Source organism: Phascolarctos cinereus, unplaced genomic scaffold (genome assembly GCF_003287225.1).
Source record: "Phascolarctos cinereus isolate Bilbo 61053 unplaced genomic scaffold, phaCin_HiC Scaffold_3;HRSCAF=262, whole genome shotgun sequence".
In the NCBI taxonomy this organism is placed as follows: domain Eukaryota; kingdom Metazoa; phylum Chordata; class Mammalia; order Diprotodontia; family Phascolarctidae; genus Phascolarctos; species Phascolarctos cinereus.
The window spans coordinates 161,241,216-161,260,513 of NW_027555736.1; the positions used below are offsets into that span (position 1 = coordinate 161,241,216).

General features: G+C 36.8%; 1 protein-coding gene across 1 annotated transcript; it reads left to right on the forward strand.

The window, feature by feature from the left end:
• Positions 1–221: 221 nt before the first annotated feature.
• ARPP19 (cAMP regulated phosphoprotein 19) lies at positions 222–16,845 on the forward strand. Its single transcript, XM_020981007.2, has 3 exons — positions 222–516; positions 7,104–7,226; positions 12,503–16,845. The coding sequence occupies exons 1-3, from the start codon at positions 472–474 to the stop codon at positions 12,674–12,676; spliced, it is 342 nt and encodes a 113-aa protein (XP_020836666.1). The 5' UTR covers positions 222–471; the 3' UTR covers positions 12,677–16,845.
• The last annotated feature ends 2,453 nt before the right edge of the window (positions 16,846–19,298 follow it).

Here is a 19,298-nt window from a genome sequence, read left to right on the forward strand (position 1 = left end):
TCTGAGATTCTGAATAAGAATGGACCAAAAACTACAATTCCCAGAAAGCACCGAAAGCAACTGAACTCGGAAATGACGTTTACAGTAAGTGGCTATCTACAAATGCTGAAGAAAGGACCCGTTCTTAAGGCGGGGTCTGGGAAGGAGTTGGGGAAACTTACAGGCCAAACGGTCAAAGGAGAGGGGTGGAGCCGAGGAGTCAGGAAATAGGGTCCCTGCGACGAGCCGTACACGGCGAGACGCTATGCCGTCATAAGGCGGCGGCCATTTTGGGAGGGAGGAGACTACCGCGACGGCGGTGGGCGCTCAGAGAAAGCGGGCTGGAGGGCGGGAGCAGGAGGTTGAGGGACTGAGCGTGACGCGGGCGGTGGCTCGTGGGGGAACGTTGTTGGCGGCTGTAGGGGCTTCCTCTTCCCTGCTCTTTTGCATCTCCTTTCCCCCAGTGTCCTCCCAGTCGACTGAAGGGGCGCAATGTCCGCGGAGATCCCCGAGGCGGCCTCGGCTGAGGAGCAAAAGGTGAGGAAGAGGCCGGGGGGAGTCCGGCGCCCGGACCGGAGGCAGGCACGGAGTTCGCCCGCCCACCTCTCTCTGCGTCTCGACAACGGCCAGAGAGGCCGCTTTCCGGGAGTGAGACGAGCGGGGGTGGGGGGTGGGGGAACAGAGACGGGAGCCGTTTCCATTCCCACTGGGAAGGAGCCAGATCCGGCCACTCCTCCTCGCCCCAAGCCCTGTTGGAGCGGGTCCCGGAGCCTGCCTGCGCTTCCGCCCCGTCCGCTGGAGGCGCTTCCCGCTGGCGGAGGCTCCTCCTCCGTGGCTGGCGGCCCGTCCGGCGCCGCTCGCTGCCTGTTTCAGGATCGCCGGCTCGTGAATTGCACTTCTCCCCGAGGCCCGGTCCGACCTGGCTGGTCTTTTGTTGGATTCTTAGGGAAGTGAATGTGGCCTGCTTTGTGAAAAGCGGGGAAGGAAGCGCGGAGGGAGGTGCTCCATCCTGGGAAGGGTGGGTGTGACCTGCTGGCCTTCCCTGCCCCCCGGGGGGATTCCGAGCCCTCCATCTGTCCCCCTGCCCCCCAATATTTCCAGCTCATTTGGTTTGGTCATTTCCTTGCCAATTGAAACGCATATTTACATCTGAGGCTTGATTTCTGATTCTAACCAACCATTCCTTACAAGTTTCCATCTTGCAAGATTCTCTAACTGCCAAGCTCTGTGCATGCGGATTACATTGGATAGAGGGCAGAGTTTCTAAAGCTTGAGAACTTTTGGATACAAATTATCTTCTACTTTTTCTCTTCCTCTGTGCACAAAAAGGTATATGGAAAACTTCAAACTTCAGAGGGCGTTTAAAACAGATTTCTGGCATTTTTGAATTAAACGATTTAATTTAAACCTGAATTCTGGCAGTTTGTTTTCCTCCAGATCTTTCACATTTAGTGTTTAACACACATAAGGTTAATTTCAGCTTCTCCTGTCCCTCAGTTCTTCAGTGTGCATAAATCAGCATTTATATCTCTGTGATAACTGTATTGCTGGGGGCTAAGTTGGATTAACTTTCTGTTTCCTGACTTGATCTGGAAATTACCATCGTTTTTGGAGATCCCAAACTTAGAGTACAGGAAAATCAATCCAGGGGTATCATAAATCAGTTTCTTGCTTTGATGTCATAGTTTATTTTGTCTAATTGGTTTCTTAATCATATAAGGACGTTGATTAATTTCAGTGTTAACTGAATAGAATAACATCAGAATTTACATTTTTTACCTACTTAAACATTTGAACCTTTCCAGACCATTAATGCTGTAAGAATATGGGGGGGGGAGTGAGTAGACATGATATTTATTACTAGTTAAACTGTACTTTTGAATTTTCCTGAATACAAAAATTTCCATTTTTTAATGTGAAAGTTAATTATTTGTACAACTAAAAATCTACTTTTACAATAAATAATGTTAATAAAAGCCAAAATTGTGACACTGTCCTAGGAACCAAAAGGAGCAAATGACCTTGTTTTATGATTAATTTTGGATTCAAATGAAAAGTAAACTTCAACTTTTACTTTTTGCATACATTTTTGATATAATTTTAATGCTTCATAGCATATTCACATAAATTACTTTTTATGAGCCCAGGATGTGTGTCATGATAAGCACCAATATCTTGTTATCTTGTCTCTACTGGAGAAGAAAATGTGCAGCATCACTTCTGTTACTGCCATGGCCAGATTAGCTGATCCTTCTATTTAAAAGATTGGCTAGAAATGACCTGAAAGATTTGGTTAGTATTTATGTAACTAATTGATCTCTGTCTACCAGAACTTAAGTACTTAGCTGAAAATCTCTTCTCTTTTTTGTATCAGTAAAATTACTTCTCTTCAATTGTCTGTACATGAACAAGTGTTTACCAAGGGACCTAATTTCTTATAAAAAATTCAGATAAATGTTTTTTCTTCACTGAACTGGGCCTGTTTCCTCATCTGTAGACTGCATGCCTGGACTATCTTAAAGTCCCTTTGCAGTTCTAAATCCTATAATAAGAACAATAACTTAAGGTAAGGGGACATTGACAATGAGGCGATCTGGTTGCATGTGTGTGCACATATGCACACATAACACAAAAGTAATGACATTTTTCAGACTGCTTTGCTATTGGAGTTACCCAGAAAAGTGCTACTTTTCAGGGGCAGAAAGTATGTAGTAGGGGTGAAGCCATTTATAGTTGCATTTAGGCATGTAGCTTTAGTGTAAAAAGTCTGAAAGAAATGAAAAGTAGACAAAACAGTAAATATTGCTTATATTTTGTTGAATTTTGGGAAGAAACTGAAATGACCTTATTCCTCAGTGGATATAAGTATTGTTAATTACCACTAGGGATAATGATTTCATCATCATGTGTTAGGGTACTAAAAAAAGAACATTACATCCTTGAAGACACTGGGATTTTTTTGTTTGTTTGAGGGATAGTTTTGGACTCTAGATATTGCTTCAGTAATCTTTTGTCTCTTCTCTTGTCCAATTCAGTAAGTACTTTTTAAAGCTAGTAAGTTAGCTACATTCCAAAACCTGGCTAATAAACTCTTCTTGCATAGGTTGAGGAAACAGTTTTAGGAAGATGAGGTTTTCACTGTAGATTCGTTTTCCTTGGAGTTAGGTGTTGTGAAAATGAACGCCTCAGTCTGCAGATACCCCAGTATAGAGTAGATAGAATGATTGTTTTCTGTTCACTTTACAATCATTGAATCATTGACCATTCTGCAAGTAGATTCAATGATAGTGGGCAGCTTTTAGTACTAATGGTATGTTGTAAGGGGGTGATCATCCCATCTGACCCCAAGTTTTATTGTATCTAAAAATGTAAAAACCATTCTTAAAGCTTAGTGGGCCTTAGAAAAACCTGATAGTAGATGATGCCCATGCTGTAGTTTAAAGACTTCTGATTTTAACCGATACCCTCATTTTACTGGAGGGGGAAGTTGAGGTCAAAGAGGTTATGACACGCTTCTAGCCATAGAGGTAGTAAGTAGCAGAGCAGAATCAGGATTTGAACCCAGTTTTTCTGATTCATAGTCAGTACTTGTTCACATGTGAAATCATTTTTCTAGCTAGGGTCTCTAACCTGTTGCACAAAGTGGTCAATGATAAACAGTACTGTGGAAAGAGAATGCTCTTGATTTGGAGTGAGAAAACCTGGATTGGAATCCTGGCCCTACTATTTATCTATTGTGTGATTTTGGGCAGCTCATTTATCTGCTTGGGTCTCAATTTCCTCTTTATGAAATTAAGGGTTACAATATATAAATCCTAGCTGCTTCCAGCTCTAAATACTTTAATTATGGAGATTGGGTTAGAATGGAATGAACACTGCATGTTCAGAAGTCAGAAGACCTAGGATCATGTCCTAGCTTTGGCACCTATTGCAATCTCTGTGACCTCAGGCAAGTCACTTCTGACTAGATGACATCTGAGGGCCCTTCCAGCTCTAGATATATGATCCTGTGATCTGTATGTTAATTCACTTCAACAAACCTTTATTAAGTATCTATTTTATACAAAAATTATGCAACATGCCTAGTTCTTCTATTATGTTTTTCAAGGTTATAAGACTAAGTCAAGAATATTGCTTTAAATGATCTTGGTCTATTCCAGCAGTATGGTTCATTGGTCCCTGGGGCTCTCTGAGACTGTTTACAGAGGTTCTGTGAGCTCAAAACTATTTTCATAATAGTACTAACTGTTTTAATTTTGAACATGGTAAATAGCTGATTTAACATATAAACAAAAGCTCCTTGGGGGAAGGGTCCTCAGTTTTTAAGAGTATAGAGGGCTCCTGAGACCAAAAAGTTTGAGAACTGCTAGTCTATTTTTTCCAATCAGCATATCAGATCATTGCTTCTTGAAGATCTGGTTTTCTTCACCCTGCTTAGTTGACTGAAGCCTGGAACTCTTTTCCCTTTGAAAGATCATCTGCAAGTAGATAGATCCTTAGGTTTAAGGTTCTTGTTTTAAGTTAGGTAATTATAGAGCTGGGAGGGACCTTAGTGACCATCTAGTCCAGCTCCCTCATTTTACAGATGAGGAAAATTATACCCAGGCAAATTAATTGACTTGTCCAAGGTGACATAAGTTGACAGATCTAAGATTTGTACCCAAGTCTTTTTACTCCAAACCCATCATTCTTGCTGATGAACTATCCTGTCAGCTTTCTGAAACTTTTTAAAAAATGTTAAAAACCGTACCAAACTTAGTGGTTTGCTCGTTATGAGCAAAGTGCTTAGAATGCAATGTGAGTCATCATTATTTACTGTTGTTTATGAAGACTTTCCAGCTGCACTTATTATTTTAATTAAGCACCCCAGATAAAACTGATGGCCTGCCTGAAAGCTTGAGAAAAATAACTGGCATAGTTTTTAGGGCAGTTGTCATTCAGCGCTCCTTTTTAGTTGTCCACAGATTATTTAATTAAACTCTTTATCATTTGGTTGTCCCAAATTAGCATTCTACCAAAACAATTCAGAGAATGACGGAGAGGATAGCTTTCCTTTTCAGCCAAAAAATCCTATTCCATAGACTAATTAAGTAAAATAATTTATACTACTATATGTACTTCATACCCTTTTCTGATTAGGTCCTTCTGAACCGTCAGGTTGGCAGGAACATTGCTTTCTTCATCTTTCCTTAAAATAAAAGGAATTATGAAGAAATTTGAGTAATTTTTCCTCAGTTCCCATCATAAAAAATTCAAATATCCAAAAACAAAATTAAAGTCTTCTAAATGGGAATCTTTCCTTTTGCCAAATAGTCTCTCAAATGCAGGAATTTAGGGTAGCTTTGTCTGTAGTTGTTGCCTCTGTTCTTGATAACCTTAATGAAGAATGTATGTAAAATGTCAGCATAATACTAACAGAGCACAGTCTATGTGCAAAGCATTCAATATATTTGCTGCTTTCTAGATTTAGAGTCGGAAAAGCTTGGTTAGAATCCAAACTTTATTCCTTACTGGGCAAGTCATTTGACTGCTCTGAGCTTGTTTCCTGCTATGAGGCTGGGGCTGTGACTAGATGAACTCTGCTGTCTCTTGCAGCTTTTAATCCTATTTTCTGTCTTATGAAACTTTAGTGCATTCCATGTTTAACAGAAGGTGTTTTCTAGCTCCTCCTAGAATGATAGTCAAAATGAGAAAGGAAAGTGATTACATAATACTTTTAGCAATTTAACTTCAGGTTCTTATAACAGAGAATCTGTTAACATATTTATGTTGGCGTTCGACTGCGGCTTTGTTATTGAAGCTAACTTCCTTTCTGTGCGTTTTCAGACTTGGTGACTGGAGACTGAAAAGAACAGGTGCTTAGCACAGTGTCTGGCACGTAGGTTCTTAATAAAACTTTGATTTAGTGAAGAGTAGTGGGAAACTGGCTTGGAGAAGTGTTCACTAGATATCCAAAAGTGTGTTGTGAACCCAGCTTCAGGGTCACTTGTAGGTGTATAATGTAGCCTCAGGCAGAACTTTGCCTAATAAATTGCTTACTATCTGATACTTTGTAACAGTAACTCTTTGTCTCAGGTCTGGCATCATCAGCACTAAACAACTGTGCCTGCTTGTTGGTGAAGTTCTTGATGCTGATTCCTACTTGCTCAGTAACTAGCTACAAGGGTCACCTTAAAAATTGTAAAGAAGGCTTGATGATGTTCACTATATCTTTCTCTGTATCTGTTGTGTAATTAGTGCATGTTGTGGTGTCTACTATAATTGTGTGTGGTCTAAGCCATTTTCCAGTTTGGAATACTGGTGATCATTATTTCGTAGCTCAGAAGGATTTTGGCTAGGATCTTGCAAACTGTGTTAAAAAAGATGAAACAATTAGGGAATATTCTACGATTTATTGTAAAACTGGGAGACAGTGTTGTATAATGGCTAGAGATCCAATTTCAGAGTTAGAAGACCTGAGGTTCAAGTACTGCTTCTTTTTGACAAGAGACCATGAAGCTGTCTTTTAGATTCCTTTGTTAATAAATTGGGCATTTATTTATCTGCAGAATATGTGCAGTACAATACAGCCTCATTAATTCCAAACTCAAGGGGTTTTAGAAAGAGGAATGACTTTGAATAAACTCTGGGGAATAGCTGTGTTTCAAATGAGACGTGATTTTGAGTAAACATCTGCTTTGAAAGGTTTCACTGTAGTTGGGATCTTAAAATCATAAAAATGTATTAGAATGAACATCTAATTATAGGAAAATGTGAGCTGAAGAGTTCCATAAAAGGTAGGTAACTATAAATGTATTTTACGTGACAGGAAAATAATAGCAGGAAAGACTTCAGAGCTGAGCTATCTTGATATTTTTATCTAGTGTGTAGGGTGGTACACATGCATCACAGCTATAATAGAGCCATCTCTTGGATCATTTTAAAAAATACATTAACTAGAGGTTCTGTCTTTAGAGCTCCTCCTGTACTTGGTTTTCGGTAAGATATTAGCTAGATGCTGAGAGTTCTTTGGCATTGGATAGCTACGTGCAAGAACCAGATTACATTTGTAAAAAGGGGTATTTTGTTTTTTAAACAAAAACTATAGGTGGAATAAAAAACTAATTGATATTAAATAATTTCAGGAAATGGAAGACAAAGTAACTAGTCCAGAGAAGGCAGAAGAAGCAAAATTAAAAGCAAGGTATCCTCATCTGGGACAAAAGCCTGGAGGTTCAGATTTCTTGAGGAAGCGACTACAGAAAGGAGTAAGTTCCTCTTTTTAAGTTTTACTTCCTTATGCTATGCAAATTTGTTAATTGTGGCATGAAATGACCAGTATGATTTTAAGCAAGTTAACATTATGTTGTTTTGGTATAGTTTAAGAATTTACTGTTCTGTACATTGATTTCTCTAAATACTTGGGAAATTGTTTATTTTGATATAATTGCCATCTTCAAATGTATTAAAAAAGTATTTTAAGTATATTGAAGTAACTGTGTTTTTAAATATATTAAAATAATTCAAAGTTATTTAATTCAAATTATTTGGGGACATTTTTGCTATTTTGAGGTTTGGTTCATTGTTAGGTTGAGAGCTCAATTAAAATGGACTGACTGTTTTTCTTGGATAGTCTTTCTTGCTCTTTGTAGGATTAAAGGTTCAAAATGAGTTTTATAGCACATACAGATTATATTGAGGGTTTGTGACTGAAATTTACAGAGAATTCTTATCATAAACCCAGTTTCCACAATGTTAAAAGATCCATTTTTATGCAGTTTCTTATATGTATGATTCCTTAAGCTCTTTTCTTAATATATGGCCCTGTGAATAAATAGGGGAAACTTTATTTCTTGCTAGACAGGGCATTGCTAAACAAGGGTTAACTGTTTGCAAAGTGAGTTTGACAGATTTGTTAAGGTCTCTGTAATGTCTTATTATCAAATCCCATCAATTATAGCTTTTACTTTGAAACATTATTGGTGACCACCAAAGTATTTTTCCTTTAGAAATATGAGTTATTAACCATTTTTGTTTCGTGGACCCATTGGCAAACCAGAGACCCCACAGCTGAAGCCTGTGGACCTTTTCAAAGAATATATTTTTAAAAATTCAATTTTACATTATGTTCCAGATTCTCTTCCTCTCACCTCTTCCACCCATTGAGAAGAAAAGAAAAACAAAACCTGATAGGAATATGTACAGTCAAACAAAGCAATAGAATGTTTTCAAATGCATAAAATAGGATAACAAAGGGAATAAATTATATTAAGATGCAATTAAACAGCTGACAGATCCCAGTTTAAGAAACTTTGCTTGAAAATATCCTAGTCTGGCTAATGATTGGCTAAAGTTAGGGGAATGAAGTGTTTGGTTGTCATGTGAAGAACATGCATTTTTTGAGAATAACATCAAAAATTTTCAGCTTATAAACCAAAAGTATAGTGGGAAAATGGTTTATTGAAAATGGGTAATGTTGAACCTACTACATATTCTTTGTATATAGACTAAATGGAGAATATAATTTACATACATTGAAACCATTTTTAACCAAGTGTTCTGGCTACTTTTTCCATTGTACACACATCTGTCCTCAATCTAGGAGTACACAACAACTTGTAACTTTGAATTGACTTTGCACTCTGGTCCAACTGTTAGCCACCAATGTTAATTATAATGACCATCTCCTAGCCTTCTGTAGGATCTTAAAAGAGTTAGATTGAACTTTTATAAAATCATGTGAAGGTCAGGAGCTTAGTGTGGTCTTTTGAAATGTCAGTGGGTTTAAGACTGATTGTAAATAAAATTCTGGTCTAGTTTGACCATAAATATTTTTACTTGCTAACATTAATAAAATCTAATCTTTTATTTTTTTTTCTTTGTGGAAAGGAAAAATTTTGTTGCAGGAGAGATTTCTGTTTTCTGGGTTTTTTGTTTTGTTTTGTTTTTGTTTTTTTAAGAGAAACTGGTAATCTTTAATATGAATGTATTTAATTTGTGCTCTGGGGTTTTATTCCAATTTCAGGAGGTGCTATGTACTTTAAATTTCTTTTCATTTTAAATTATTTACTTTTTTTTCCTTAATGGTAGAGTTGATCTAAGAATTACCTAAAATTACTCTTTACATTTTACAGGGGATATTTTAGACACTGAAAGCCTTGACCATCCTGGCTTCCAATCTTCTGTCACTATGTTGTGGACATTTTGAATTGGATGTCTTAACAAGCATCTCAAACTCCGAATGTCAGAAAAAGAATTTATCTTTCTTCCTAAACCCTCCTCTTTTCCATACTTTCATATTACAGTCAAAGGTACTGCCATCACAGTGTTGATGTCATCCTTGACTCCTCATAATTCATCCCAACTATTCAGTCTTTTGTCAAGTCTTGTTATTTCTACCTCAAACATCCCTTCCGTATGTCCCCTTTTCTCTACTCACACAGGTACCACCCTGGTTAAAGGCCTGAGTCACTTTATGCCTGGACTATTACAACAGCCTTGTGGTTGTTGTCCCTGTTTCACCCACTGTAGTATATACAAAATAATTTCACTAAAGAGGTAGGAATGACCAAGTTACACACACTCTCTTCCGTTCACTCTGCAATCCAAGTACACATGCTAACTCACAACCTGGCTTTCAACACTCCACTGCTCAACTCCCTGTCTTCTCACTGCCTATAACCTATGACTGGAATATTCTTTCTCTTCACCTAACATCCTTTAGGACTGAGTACAAATCCCACCTTTTGTATGAGGTCTTTTCTAGTGTCTTCCCCTCTCTTTATCCCCTTCAGTGCAATCCCTCTGAGATTACCTTTCACTTGCACTGTAGAAGGTGGTGCTTGAGCTGCATCTAAAGGAAATAATTCTCTGAGGCCGAGGTGAGATGAGAATGCAGCTTTTGGATGAATATGTAGTATATTCACTGATATTTGAATGTCATTTCCACCATTAGAATGAAAGGCAGGGGCTCCTGTGGTTTTGCCTTTCTTTGTATCTCCAGTGCTAGCATAGTACTTGGCATGTGGTCAGTTCTTAATAAATGACTGTTGACTGGATGTCATAATAAATGACTGTTGACTGGATGTCAATCTTTACTTTCTTTAAGTTTGAAAAATAAACTCCTGCTCTTATACATGCATTTATGTTGTTGTGTGTGTTACATCTATATTAATATGATTGAGCTCTATTCCATTGGTTTTGAGTGGTCAAAGATAGCATATTAGATAACCTAATTGATATAAGATTTCCTATATATTAATAAGAACTACCTCAGTTTTGGTTTAACAAAAACTAAAATCCCCTTAGTGCTACCATTGGGTAATAATAGTAACACTTATCATTGATTCCCTTAATTAACACACTTTGTGTGTAGGTGATAGATTAGGCCTTTCATATAACTAAATCTGGCAAAGTATGTTCTGTTATAGATCTAGAACTTGAAGAAGCCTCATAGTATATCTACTCCTCATTTTACTGTGGCCTTGAGTTTAAGTGACTTGCTCTAGGTCTCCTAGGTACTCAGTATTAGAACCTAGATCCTCTGACTCCAGAGCCTCGTGATACTTTCCATTGTATCATGAATTTTTACTTTACTGTGTTCTGGTTCATCTTGAAATATTTGAACTTATATTTTCCTTCCTGAAATTATCCCTATTTTAAATTCTTTCAGCTTTTAAAGTAATTAGCCCATAAAAAAGGTTTAGGGCTCTGGAGAGTTTTTGTTGTTTTAGTTAGGTCCATTACTTTTTTCTGTAAATTTAATTTTAATCTTTCAAGTCTGCCTCTGACACATTCTGGCTCTGTGACCCTGGGCAAGTCACTTAACCCTTTTAGTGCTTTAAAAAACTCTCAAAGTTGCAGAGAAAGGGCCAGCCCAAACAGGCTGAAGAAATTCCTCACCAGGAGCTCCCTAGTGAAACCACAAGTTTATTCCCTAGCCCTTTGTGTAAAAATCATCATCATTGAGCTAGCAACTGTTTGATTTTTGGTATTAGCACTGAATGTTGTTTAATGATTGATTGGTTAGTGTAGAAGTAGAAAAAAAGATGCTTCTAGTCATAAAGTTTACTTTTTCCAAAATTCTGCCTGATTCAACAAGAGAGAGTGCCAGATAACAGGCAGGGCCTATTTCCTATATGTTCATTAACAAATAAAATGATGAAGGGGGAAATATAGCACATATAGAAATATAAAAATATAGCAGGGGGAAATAGTTCACCTATCACTTCCCTCACTAACCCCCCCCCAAAAAAAAAACTGATTTTATTAGTGGAATCTTGAAATAATTTTCTGCATTTTTGATGAACTAAAACATCATAGCAATAAATTAGAATGTCTTGTCAGAGAAACAAGCCACATGTTGACTTTAAAATAAAATCCGTCAGTCACATTTCTTTAATTATTTACAAGCTGTTTGCAGGGAGTTTCTTAGTCCATTGCAATCCCAGGAACTCTGAGAGACAGACGAGATTAAATAGCTTTTGTACTATGAAATTACTCTGGGTTAAACACCACGTTTAGTGATGTTACAGACTAGAAGACAGCAAATTGTCTCAAGGACCTTCTGAATATTTGCAGAACAAGACATCATGTTATCTCAAGCTGTTCATTTTCAATTGCTGCAACTTTTATATTAATTAACAAGAATTTATTAATTGCTTGCTGCCAGGCAGAGTACTAGCTGCTTGGTATAAAAAGACCAAAAAAAAATCTACACTCAAGTTGTATTGAGGGAGATAATATGTACATGTATTTAAGTACATATGTAATGAATTCATGGTAGGAAAGGAGGGCACTAGTAGTTGAGATTATCAGAAAAGATTTCCGGTAGAAGGTGGTGTTTGAGCTGCATCTAAAGGAAATAATTCTCTGAGGCCGAGGTGAGATGAGAATGCAGCTTTTGGATGAATATATAGGCAGTGAGCCCAGCCCTCCCATCACTACTGTACAAACAGACTTTAGCTTGATAATTGTCCATTTATGTCCACAGCCTACAACCTTGGTAACACTGCTCCCAGTAAAAAGATTACATGTTACAACCTTCATATACTATGTCTCTTAACTGCCTTCTTCAGGTTTTAAAAATATTTTAAGAATATCAATTTCATCTTTCCTTCATTCATCCTACTTTTCCCTTTCCCCCCAAATACTAATGTGATATTAGCTATTTACCATCTAAATAAGAGATGGTAAGAGTACTGTTGATAATAAGTGTTGCCCATTGAACACTGCTTCTGATAATTTATTGATTGAGAACTTAGGTATGATTTTAAACCCAGTCAGCTCAATCATCATCTAACAGGTGTATGTGTTTATCTATAGACCCACAGACTGGGCTCAGAAGTAAGAGTAAGTCTATTGAGAAAAATTTACCTTTTAGTTTTTTCTGCAGTTCAGGAGTACGGTGTCAATTTTTGGCTATACTTGGAATTCTTATATTTTGTCATTTGGCAGTTTATTCTTCTCAGTGTTAGACCAGTGCAGTTGCATATATGCTTGTTATAAATTCTTTGCTAAAGTTTTTTTTCCGTTTCTATTATAGCAAAAGTATTTCGACTCTGGGGATTACAACATGGCTAAAGCAAAAATGAAGAACAAGCAGCTTCCTACTGCAGCAGCTCCTGACAAAACAGAGGTCACTGGTGACCACATTCCTACTCCGCAGGATCTTCCACAGCGGAAACCATCCCTTGTTGCTAGCAAACTGGCTGGCTGATTAAAAGAGCTGAACTGCATGAATCTCCTCATTCCTGTTATTTCTCTCAAACATGTTATTTCTCAGCTTTTTTTCCCTTCCATACACTAAGTCATTGAGACTGACAGCTTTGCAGGTAGCGGTAGTGTGTGCTGCTATTGTTAAGGGAGTAAACTTTTAAGAATAAACTGTAGTACTTTGGACTAGTTGAACAATGCACTGATGAAAAAAGGACACATGTTAGAGCAATGTAAAGTAATCTACTTGAAAATAAATGTATATATTGCCTATTCCTTAGTGTAGGACTGGTTCCAGCAAATAACAAGCAAGTTTTACAGTTCACTGTTTTGGCTTTCCTTATTCCTCTTAATTACAGCTTTATATGTTTGTGTTATTTAATATAATCTATTGTGTTGCTTTTTTCTGTATTTTTCTGTTTGGTTTTGTAAAACAGGGGTTTAAGACCACAGGTTGTTAGATCATGTATTTAAAATGAAACACACACACACACAAGGTGGGATTCTATATGATTTCTATCTTTGCTCTTAAACTTGAATGGCCTTAAACCTGTTTCAGCTTTAACAATAGAATTTTACTTGGGCAATATTTGCCTATCCTGATGTAACCTTTTGTGAATTTAGTGCTTATTAACAGCTGCCCATTGAAGCTGGGTTTTGTTTGTTTTGGGGTTTTTGGTTTTTTTTTTCAAGTTCTTAGTGTTAGAATACCTTTTCTTTTGAAGATGTGAATGAAGTGTGCATGTGCATAGACTGTTGAATTCACTTTTGTGCCATTTTTGTAAATATAATAGTTTTGCACAACCTCTCGCAAATGTCTGTATTAATTTCACACTTTTAAACTGTTAACAGATCATGTGCCAACCAGAAGCACAAGAGTTCCCACCTCAAACTCTACAGTTAGAACTTTTGTATAGGTAAGAGTAGTTTACAGTCTTGAATTTAGAAAATACCAAACTGAATACTTTACTCATTTCGGTATAGACTTATGTGTTTTCATCTGTTACTAATGCCCATGACATGCAGTGGCCTTGTGTGCATATACAATATGTTGCTTAGGCATAACTTTTGTCCTATGCAGAACATTTCATTGTAACTTACGAAATTACAAGTCATGTAATTTTGTAAGATTTTTAAAAATGGAGAATATTTTTACTTTCACACTCAACTTTCTGAAAGCTCTAGAATAAAAAGCCTTCAGGGCTTAACCCCATTTCTTGCTATTAATTTGACATGTTTTAAGAGCAGGAGTTGAGGCCATTTTGTGCATTTGGAAGTAGAAGCATATGCTTAATTTATAATTGTTCTGCTGAATTCTGTACTTAAGACACACTAGGATGATATTTTCTTATTGTTTAGTAGCTATTAAATCCTGATCCTGTGTAATTAATATTTGACAATTCTAAATGTACAAATAAAAGGGAATTTTGAACAAGTAAATACTTGAAGACCGACATCCCAAAGATATAAGTCAATATGTATGGACCTGTAACATTTTAGTAAATATTTTTAGTGTTAAATTAGAAAGAGGAAACTAAATGAGTTGACCCTTGCTCCAGTTAGACCATCTCATTTAAAGAGGGATGAATGTATCCCAGTTAAACATTTAAGCCTTAGATATTCGGCTTTTATAAATACCATCTTTTTTTTTTTAAGATTTGAAGTGATTTCCATTTAATTTTTTTCCCCTGTAGCACTGTTTCTTTATCTCATTCATAAACAAGAACAAGTTGAGGCAGGCAGTCTTACCAAGAAGTTAAAAATCTTTGTTGTGACTAATTTGCCGATTCTAGTTTTGTACACTTCCCCCAATTTTATGCAATTATACATTATGACAATATTAGCCCGAAATATGCCAGTAGTAATGTTTTTCTGTCTATAAATTCCCTTTTGGTGTGTGTGTGGGGAATGGAGAAAGAAGGGTCAGAGGAGGAAAGGGATCCAGGCTAATTTTAGGCCCTGAACACATGGTAATTGCCATTATTGCATTCCTGTAAACAAAAATATTAGGTGCCCATAAGTAGATTTAATCATCTCTATTGGCATTAACAAAAACTTTTAGCAAGTTACCATTTTAAGAAAAGTTATACAGTTACCTTTCTGCCCTCAAAAACAGAAAAACAAAATGAAAATGATATTAAGTAAAAAAACAAACCATAGATGTGTTTGGAAAAGGATACCAGATTTGTTCAAGTAAAATCTTCACCTGTAAATTAGTTGTTGTAAGAATCACTTCAACATTACAAAAACAACCCAAAATGGAATTTTATGGATTTTTGTCAATTCTCGTTTAATATGTTCATGAAAGACTTAAGTACTACAGCAATGAAATCCCCATTCATCTGAGGGGAGTGATCTAATAAGCACTGCACTGAAAGATTAAGAACACAGTGCTAATCCTGACCATGAAAGAAGAATGTTGCTGTTAGCCTCTGGCAGGTGACTCAAGTGCTGCCTGTTTCAGTTTTTTAACACAGGATGCTAATACTTAATCTACCTCAAAACATGTTGAGGATCTGTGAAATGCTATTTTAAGTGCCCAATTTAAAATAATTGTGGTTGTCTTTAATAAAGATAAAATTTTCCTCATAAAGCCAACCTGCCTTCTACAGAGTCATAGTGCTTCAGATCTCAGGATTTTCCTAAGGAAAGACCTGTTAATGATTTAATGTTCATTGTATATCTCCATTAGTGGTGCTCTCAGAGCTGGTTGCTGTACCCCAAACCTCCCTGTTCATTTATAAAAAGTGAGGTTTTACTAAATGGTGTGTTAGTTTTGAGTTTATGGATTTGAAAATGTTTGCGTTTTAGAAAGTGTGGATAATAGGAAAACTGGCAGAATATTGAAGGAAATTTTCCAATAACTAAATTTGGTGAGCCAATCATAAAAAAAATTAGCATTTAGTTGAAAACATAACTAGCCATTAAAAAAAAATTTTAAATTCAGTGTTGCCCAGGATGCTTAGTTGTTTTGAGGTAAATAAGCATAGTATAACTTGTTAGAATGGAATTCTTGATGTAGAAATTTACCTTAATACTCAATGTTCTAAGCCAGTTAGTATAAAATAGCATTGTAAAAAGCATGTTCATTTCATTCTTTGGTGCTGCTGATTTTTAAATGAGTTATCTTTTTATTAAAGCAGACTCAAAAGGGCTTCTACTTGGGCCTCCTTTTTTAACAATTGGAGTTGACATTATATGTGCTTAAAGTAATAAAGCTACTGAGTATTATGATGGTGACTTTTCACTAAATTAAAAATTAATATTATTTGATTTAGTTTAAATTACAGGTTTTTCTGTAGCTAACTCAGGTATTATCTAATTTAAGGGTAAGTAGCCTGTAGTAAGGGCACTGCTGAGTTTAGCATTCTTATATTCCATAACATATTCATATATTTTATTTTCCCCCTCTTTAATTTTTTCCCTTTTGTCCCTCGCCCTCTTTTTCTTTGCTTTGTATACCTTAAGTCTCAGAATGGCACCAATCACCTTACTTAGCTCTTAATGTTTCTCAGGATTTGATGAGATCAGATATCTCCATCTGTCCCCAAAGTTTGCTGAAAGTATACATTAATTATCTTTAATATTTGGGAAGTCACTAATTTGAACCACTGACCATTTTACACCTCAGCATGCACTGCCAACCAAATTCTACTTGTCATTAAGACCTTTGTTTTTGTATTAGAAAGTTTCTTTTCCCACCTTTGTAAATAGAGGATCAAATTGGAAGTATCTACAGAAACCTCACTAGATTAGATAACCCTAAGGATGTGTGAACACCTCATATATTTCTTTCATAAGTTTTGACATCCCAAATAGGTAGTAATCCTCGATCTTTTTTCCCCTGGAAATTCTTTTATTTTGTGGCTTGTCGGGTAAGCCATGATTAGTCATTAATGTAATATGTTTATATAATGTCACTTATCACCTAGGTAGAAGTTTGAAGTAAAAAGTTAATTCCTCCAGTGCTTTGCCCTCAAATCTTGTTTTGCATCTCTCATTGATGATGCAATAGAACATCTAGCATGTATAAAAGAACCAGACTAATACCTCTTCTGTTTCATGTGAGTTGGGAACTAATGATGAAACTTGTGAATTGCCAATCCCTTCTAAAATTATACTTGTAAGAGATATAGGAAAATAAACTGTTCTACTCAATTTTTATTGTTGGAACTTGCAGTTTTGACTTTTTTTTTAACTCACTTTGTTCTTAGTTTTCAGATTGTGTTGAAGTATATTCATAAAGCATATAATGAATACTCTTTAAATTTTAGCTTCTGTAGGGTGCTGATTATCATTTATGTGATGACCCTCTTTTCGGGTTTTATCTTAAAAACTAAAAGTTTACCATGGTAGGAAAAGATCAACAAGTGGCTAATGCCGATAAAGAATTCATTTTCAGTTTTCTGTATCAGGATAAGAATAATTGCACAGTTGGTCAAAATGTACAGATTAGTTTTTCCTCTGATTGGGGTAAAGAAGATCACAAGAAGCTGAAAAGTCACTCTTAAATAGATTATGTGAAAAGGAACAACAAAATTGTCAATGGAACACTGCCCTCTAGCAGCTGTGATACTTACATTGGTTTCATTACCTACAGTGATAGAACAACTAGTTGACAATTTTAAGGAGACCCAGGAAATTATTAGTTATTTTGGTGCCCTGACACCCTGTGCAAGTTTTCTTGCAAATGATGCTGAGCTGAGCCATAACTGCCAAAGACTGGGTAGCTTGTCAACTGGACGGCAGCCAAAGTGCATGGGTAATTGACAGTATGGATAATTGAGATCTAGCTGCAATCAGCTAAAAATGAATACTGTTTGATGTCTAAATAAGCTAGCACTACAAACTGTTTAATTTTTTTCTTTGTAATTTAGTCTTCCAGTAAGTGTTCATTAAGTATATAGATGTGCCAGGTGTTGGAGGTAAGACAAAAAACACCGTGACTTCAAGAAGTCCATGTCCTCTGGGAGGGAGAAAAGGGGAAAGTGACTTTATGTATTGAGATATAAATATATATGGAGAGTATTTTTTTGGTAAGGGGCAAGGACAGAAGGCACTAGCAATTGGAGGGATGGTGTCTCTTGCAGCCAGACATCATTCTTGGGATATAGGGGATGCGTTCCAGGCATGGAGACAAGACATGGAAGATGGAATGCTAAGGAACAGCAAGTAAGCCAGTTTGGCCACGCTTACTGCGTATTGGACATAGAGGTTGAAATTTTAGCCATGGACCACAGAGCATAGAAAACTATGCCTTCCTTGTTGACGCAATGATTTCTTAACTGCAAAGCCTTCAAACCATTAAAATGAAGACTTTGGAGTATTACAGTAGTATTGTGTATGGAGTTATTAGTCCATATTTCCCCAATAATTGCTGTAACAAAGCAAGTTTCATCTAGCTTCTCTATGCAGGAGCACATATATGATCAGCCCATGTTAATGGCACTTTGGGGGTTACAAACAATGAAATATTCTCGACCACAAAAAACTCAGAATGACAGGAAGGACCAATGATTTGGCAAGTAATAGGCTGCCAAGGGCCTTTGAAAACAGTGGGTAGTGAAGAAATACAGGTAGTGGAGCAAAGACCACTATTTTCAGAAATTGTGATAGGAAGAATGAGAAAGGACAGTACCTTGGAGGAACAGAGTGAGTGAAGGTTTCAAGATGAGTGAGAGCTAAGCACGTGTACACATAGGGAAAGAAGTTAGTGGAATGAGTGAAGAAAGGATAAGGATGGAATCAACAGTACAGAGTTATTCTTGGAAGGAGATGAGTAACTCAGAGACGAGAGGATATAAAAGATGGTGAAGAAAGAAGGAAACATTGGATGTAAAGCAGGGAAGTGAAAGAGCACTGGGGATGCAAAGAAAGGTAAAAACAGTCTTTGCTCTCAAGCAGCTCACAGTCAAATGAAGGAGGGCAGAGCAGTGAAGGTAGAGTTTGAGTAAAATACTTGGGGAATGTGGAAAAGGCTTGAACAGCCAAGAGAAGGTGAAACATCGAGGAGAGAATTAAAATGTAGCCAAGAAGATGTGCGTTATTTGAAGGTTGTACCAGCTGGGTTAATAGTTGAGATTTATCGTCCTGTACAATTAAAATGAAGAAAACGTTAGGTTTATATTGGAGTTGGGTGAAGTGGTGGGTAGCATGCTTATTAGATTTGCAGATTATACGAAGCTAGAAAAGACAGTTACCACTAGTTGACATTCAAAATTCAAAAATATCTCAGCAGGCTAGAACATTGGGCTAAATTTAACAAGATGAAATGTAAGAGAATAAATGTAAAAGTCTTACATATTTAAAAGAATTTTGCAAGCACAAGAAGAGGGATATGTAACTAGATGGCAGTTTTTCTGAAAAAGATCTGGGGGGTGTAGGGGATTGCTAGGTCAATATGAGTCAATAGTGGTATATAGCAGCCAGATTAGCTAATGAAAGCTTTGTTTGCATCAATTTTGCCATGCTCTGCCTAGGTGAGACCACATCTCCTGCGTGTTCCTAGTTCTGTGTACCATATCTTAGGAATGACATTAATAAGCTGGAGGGCATCTAGAAGGGTCTCTAAGAGGGTAAAGACCTTGAGTTTATGCTATGCTAGTAGTTGAAGGAACTGGAAATGT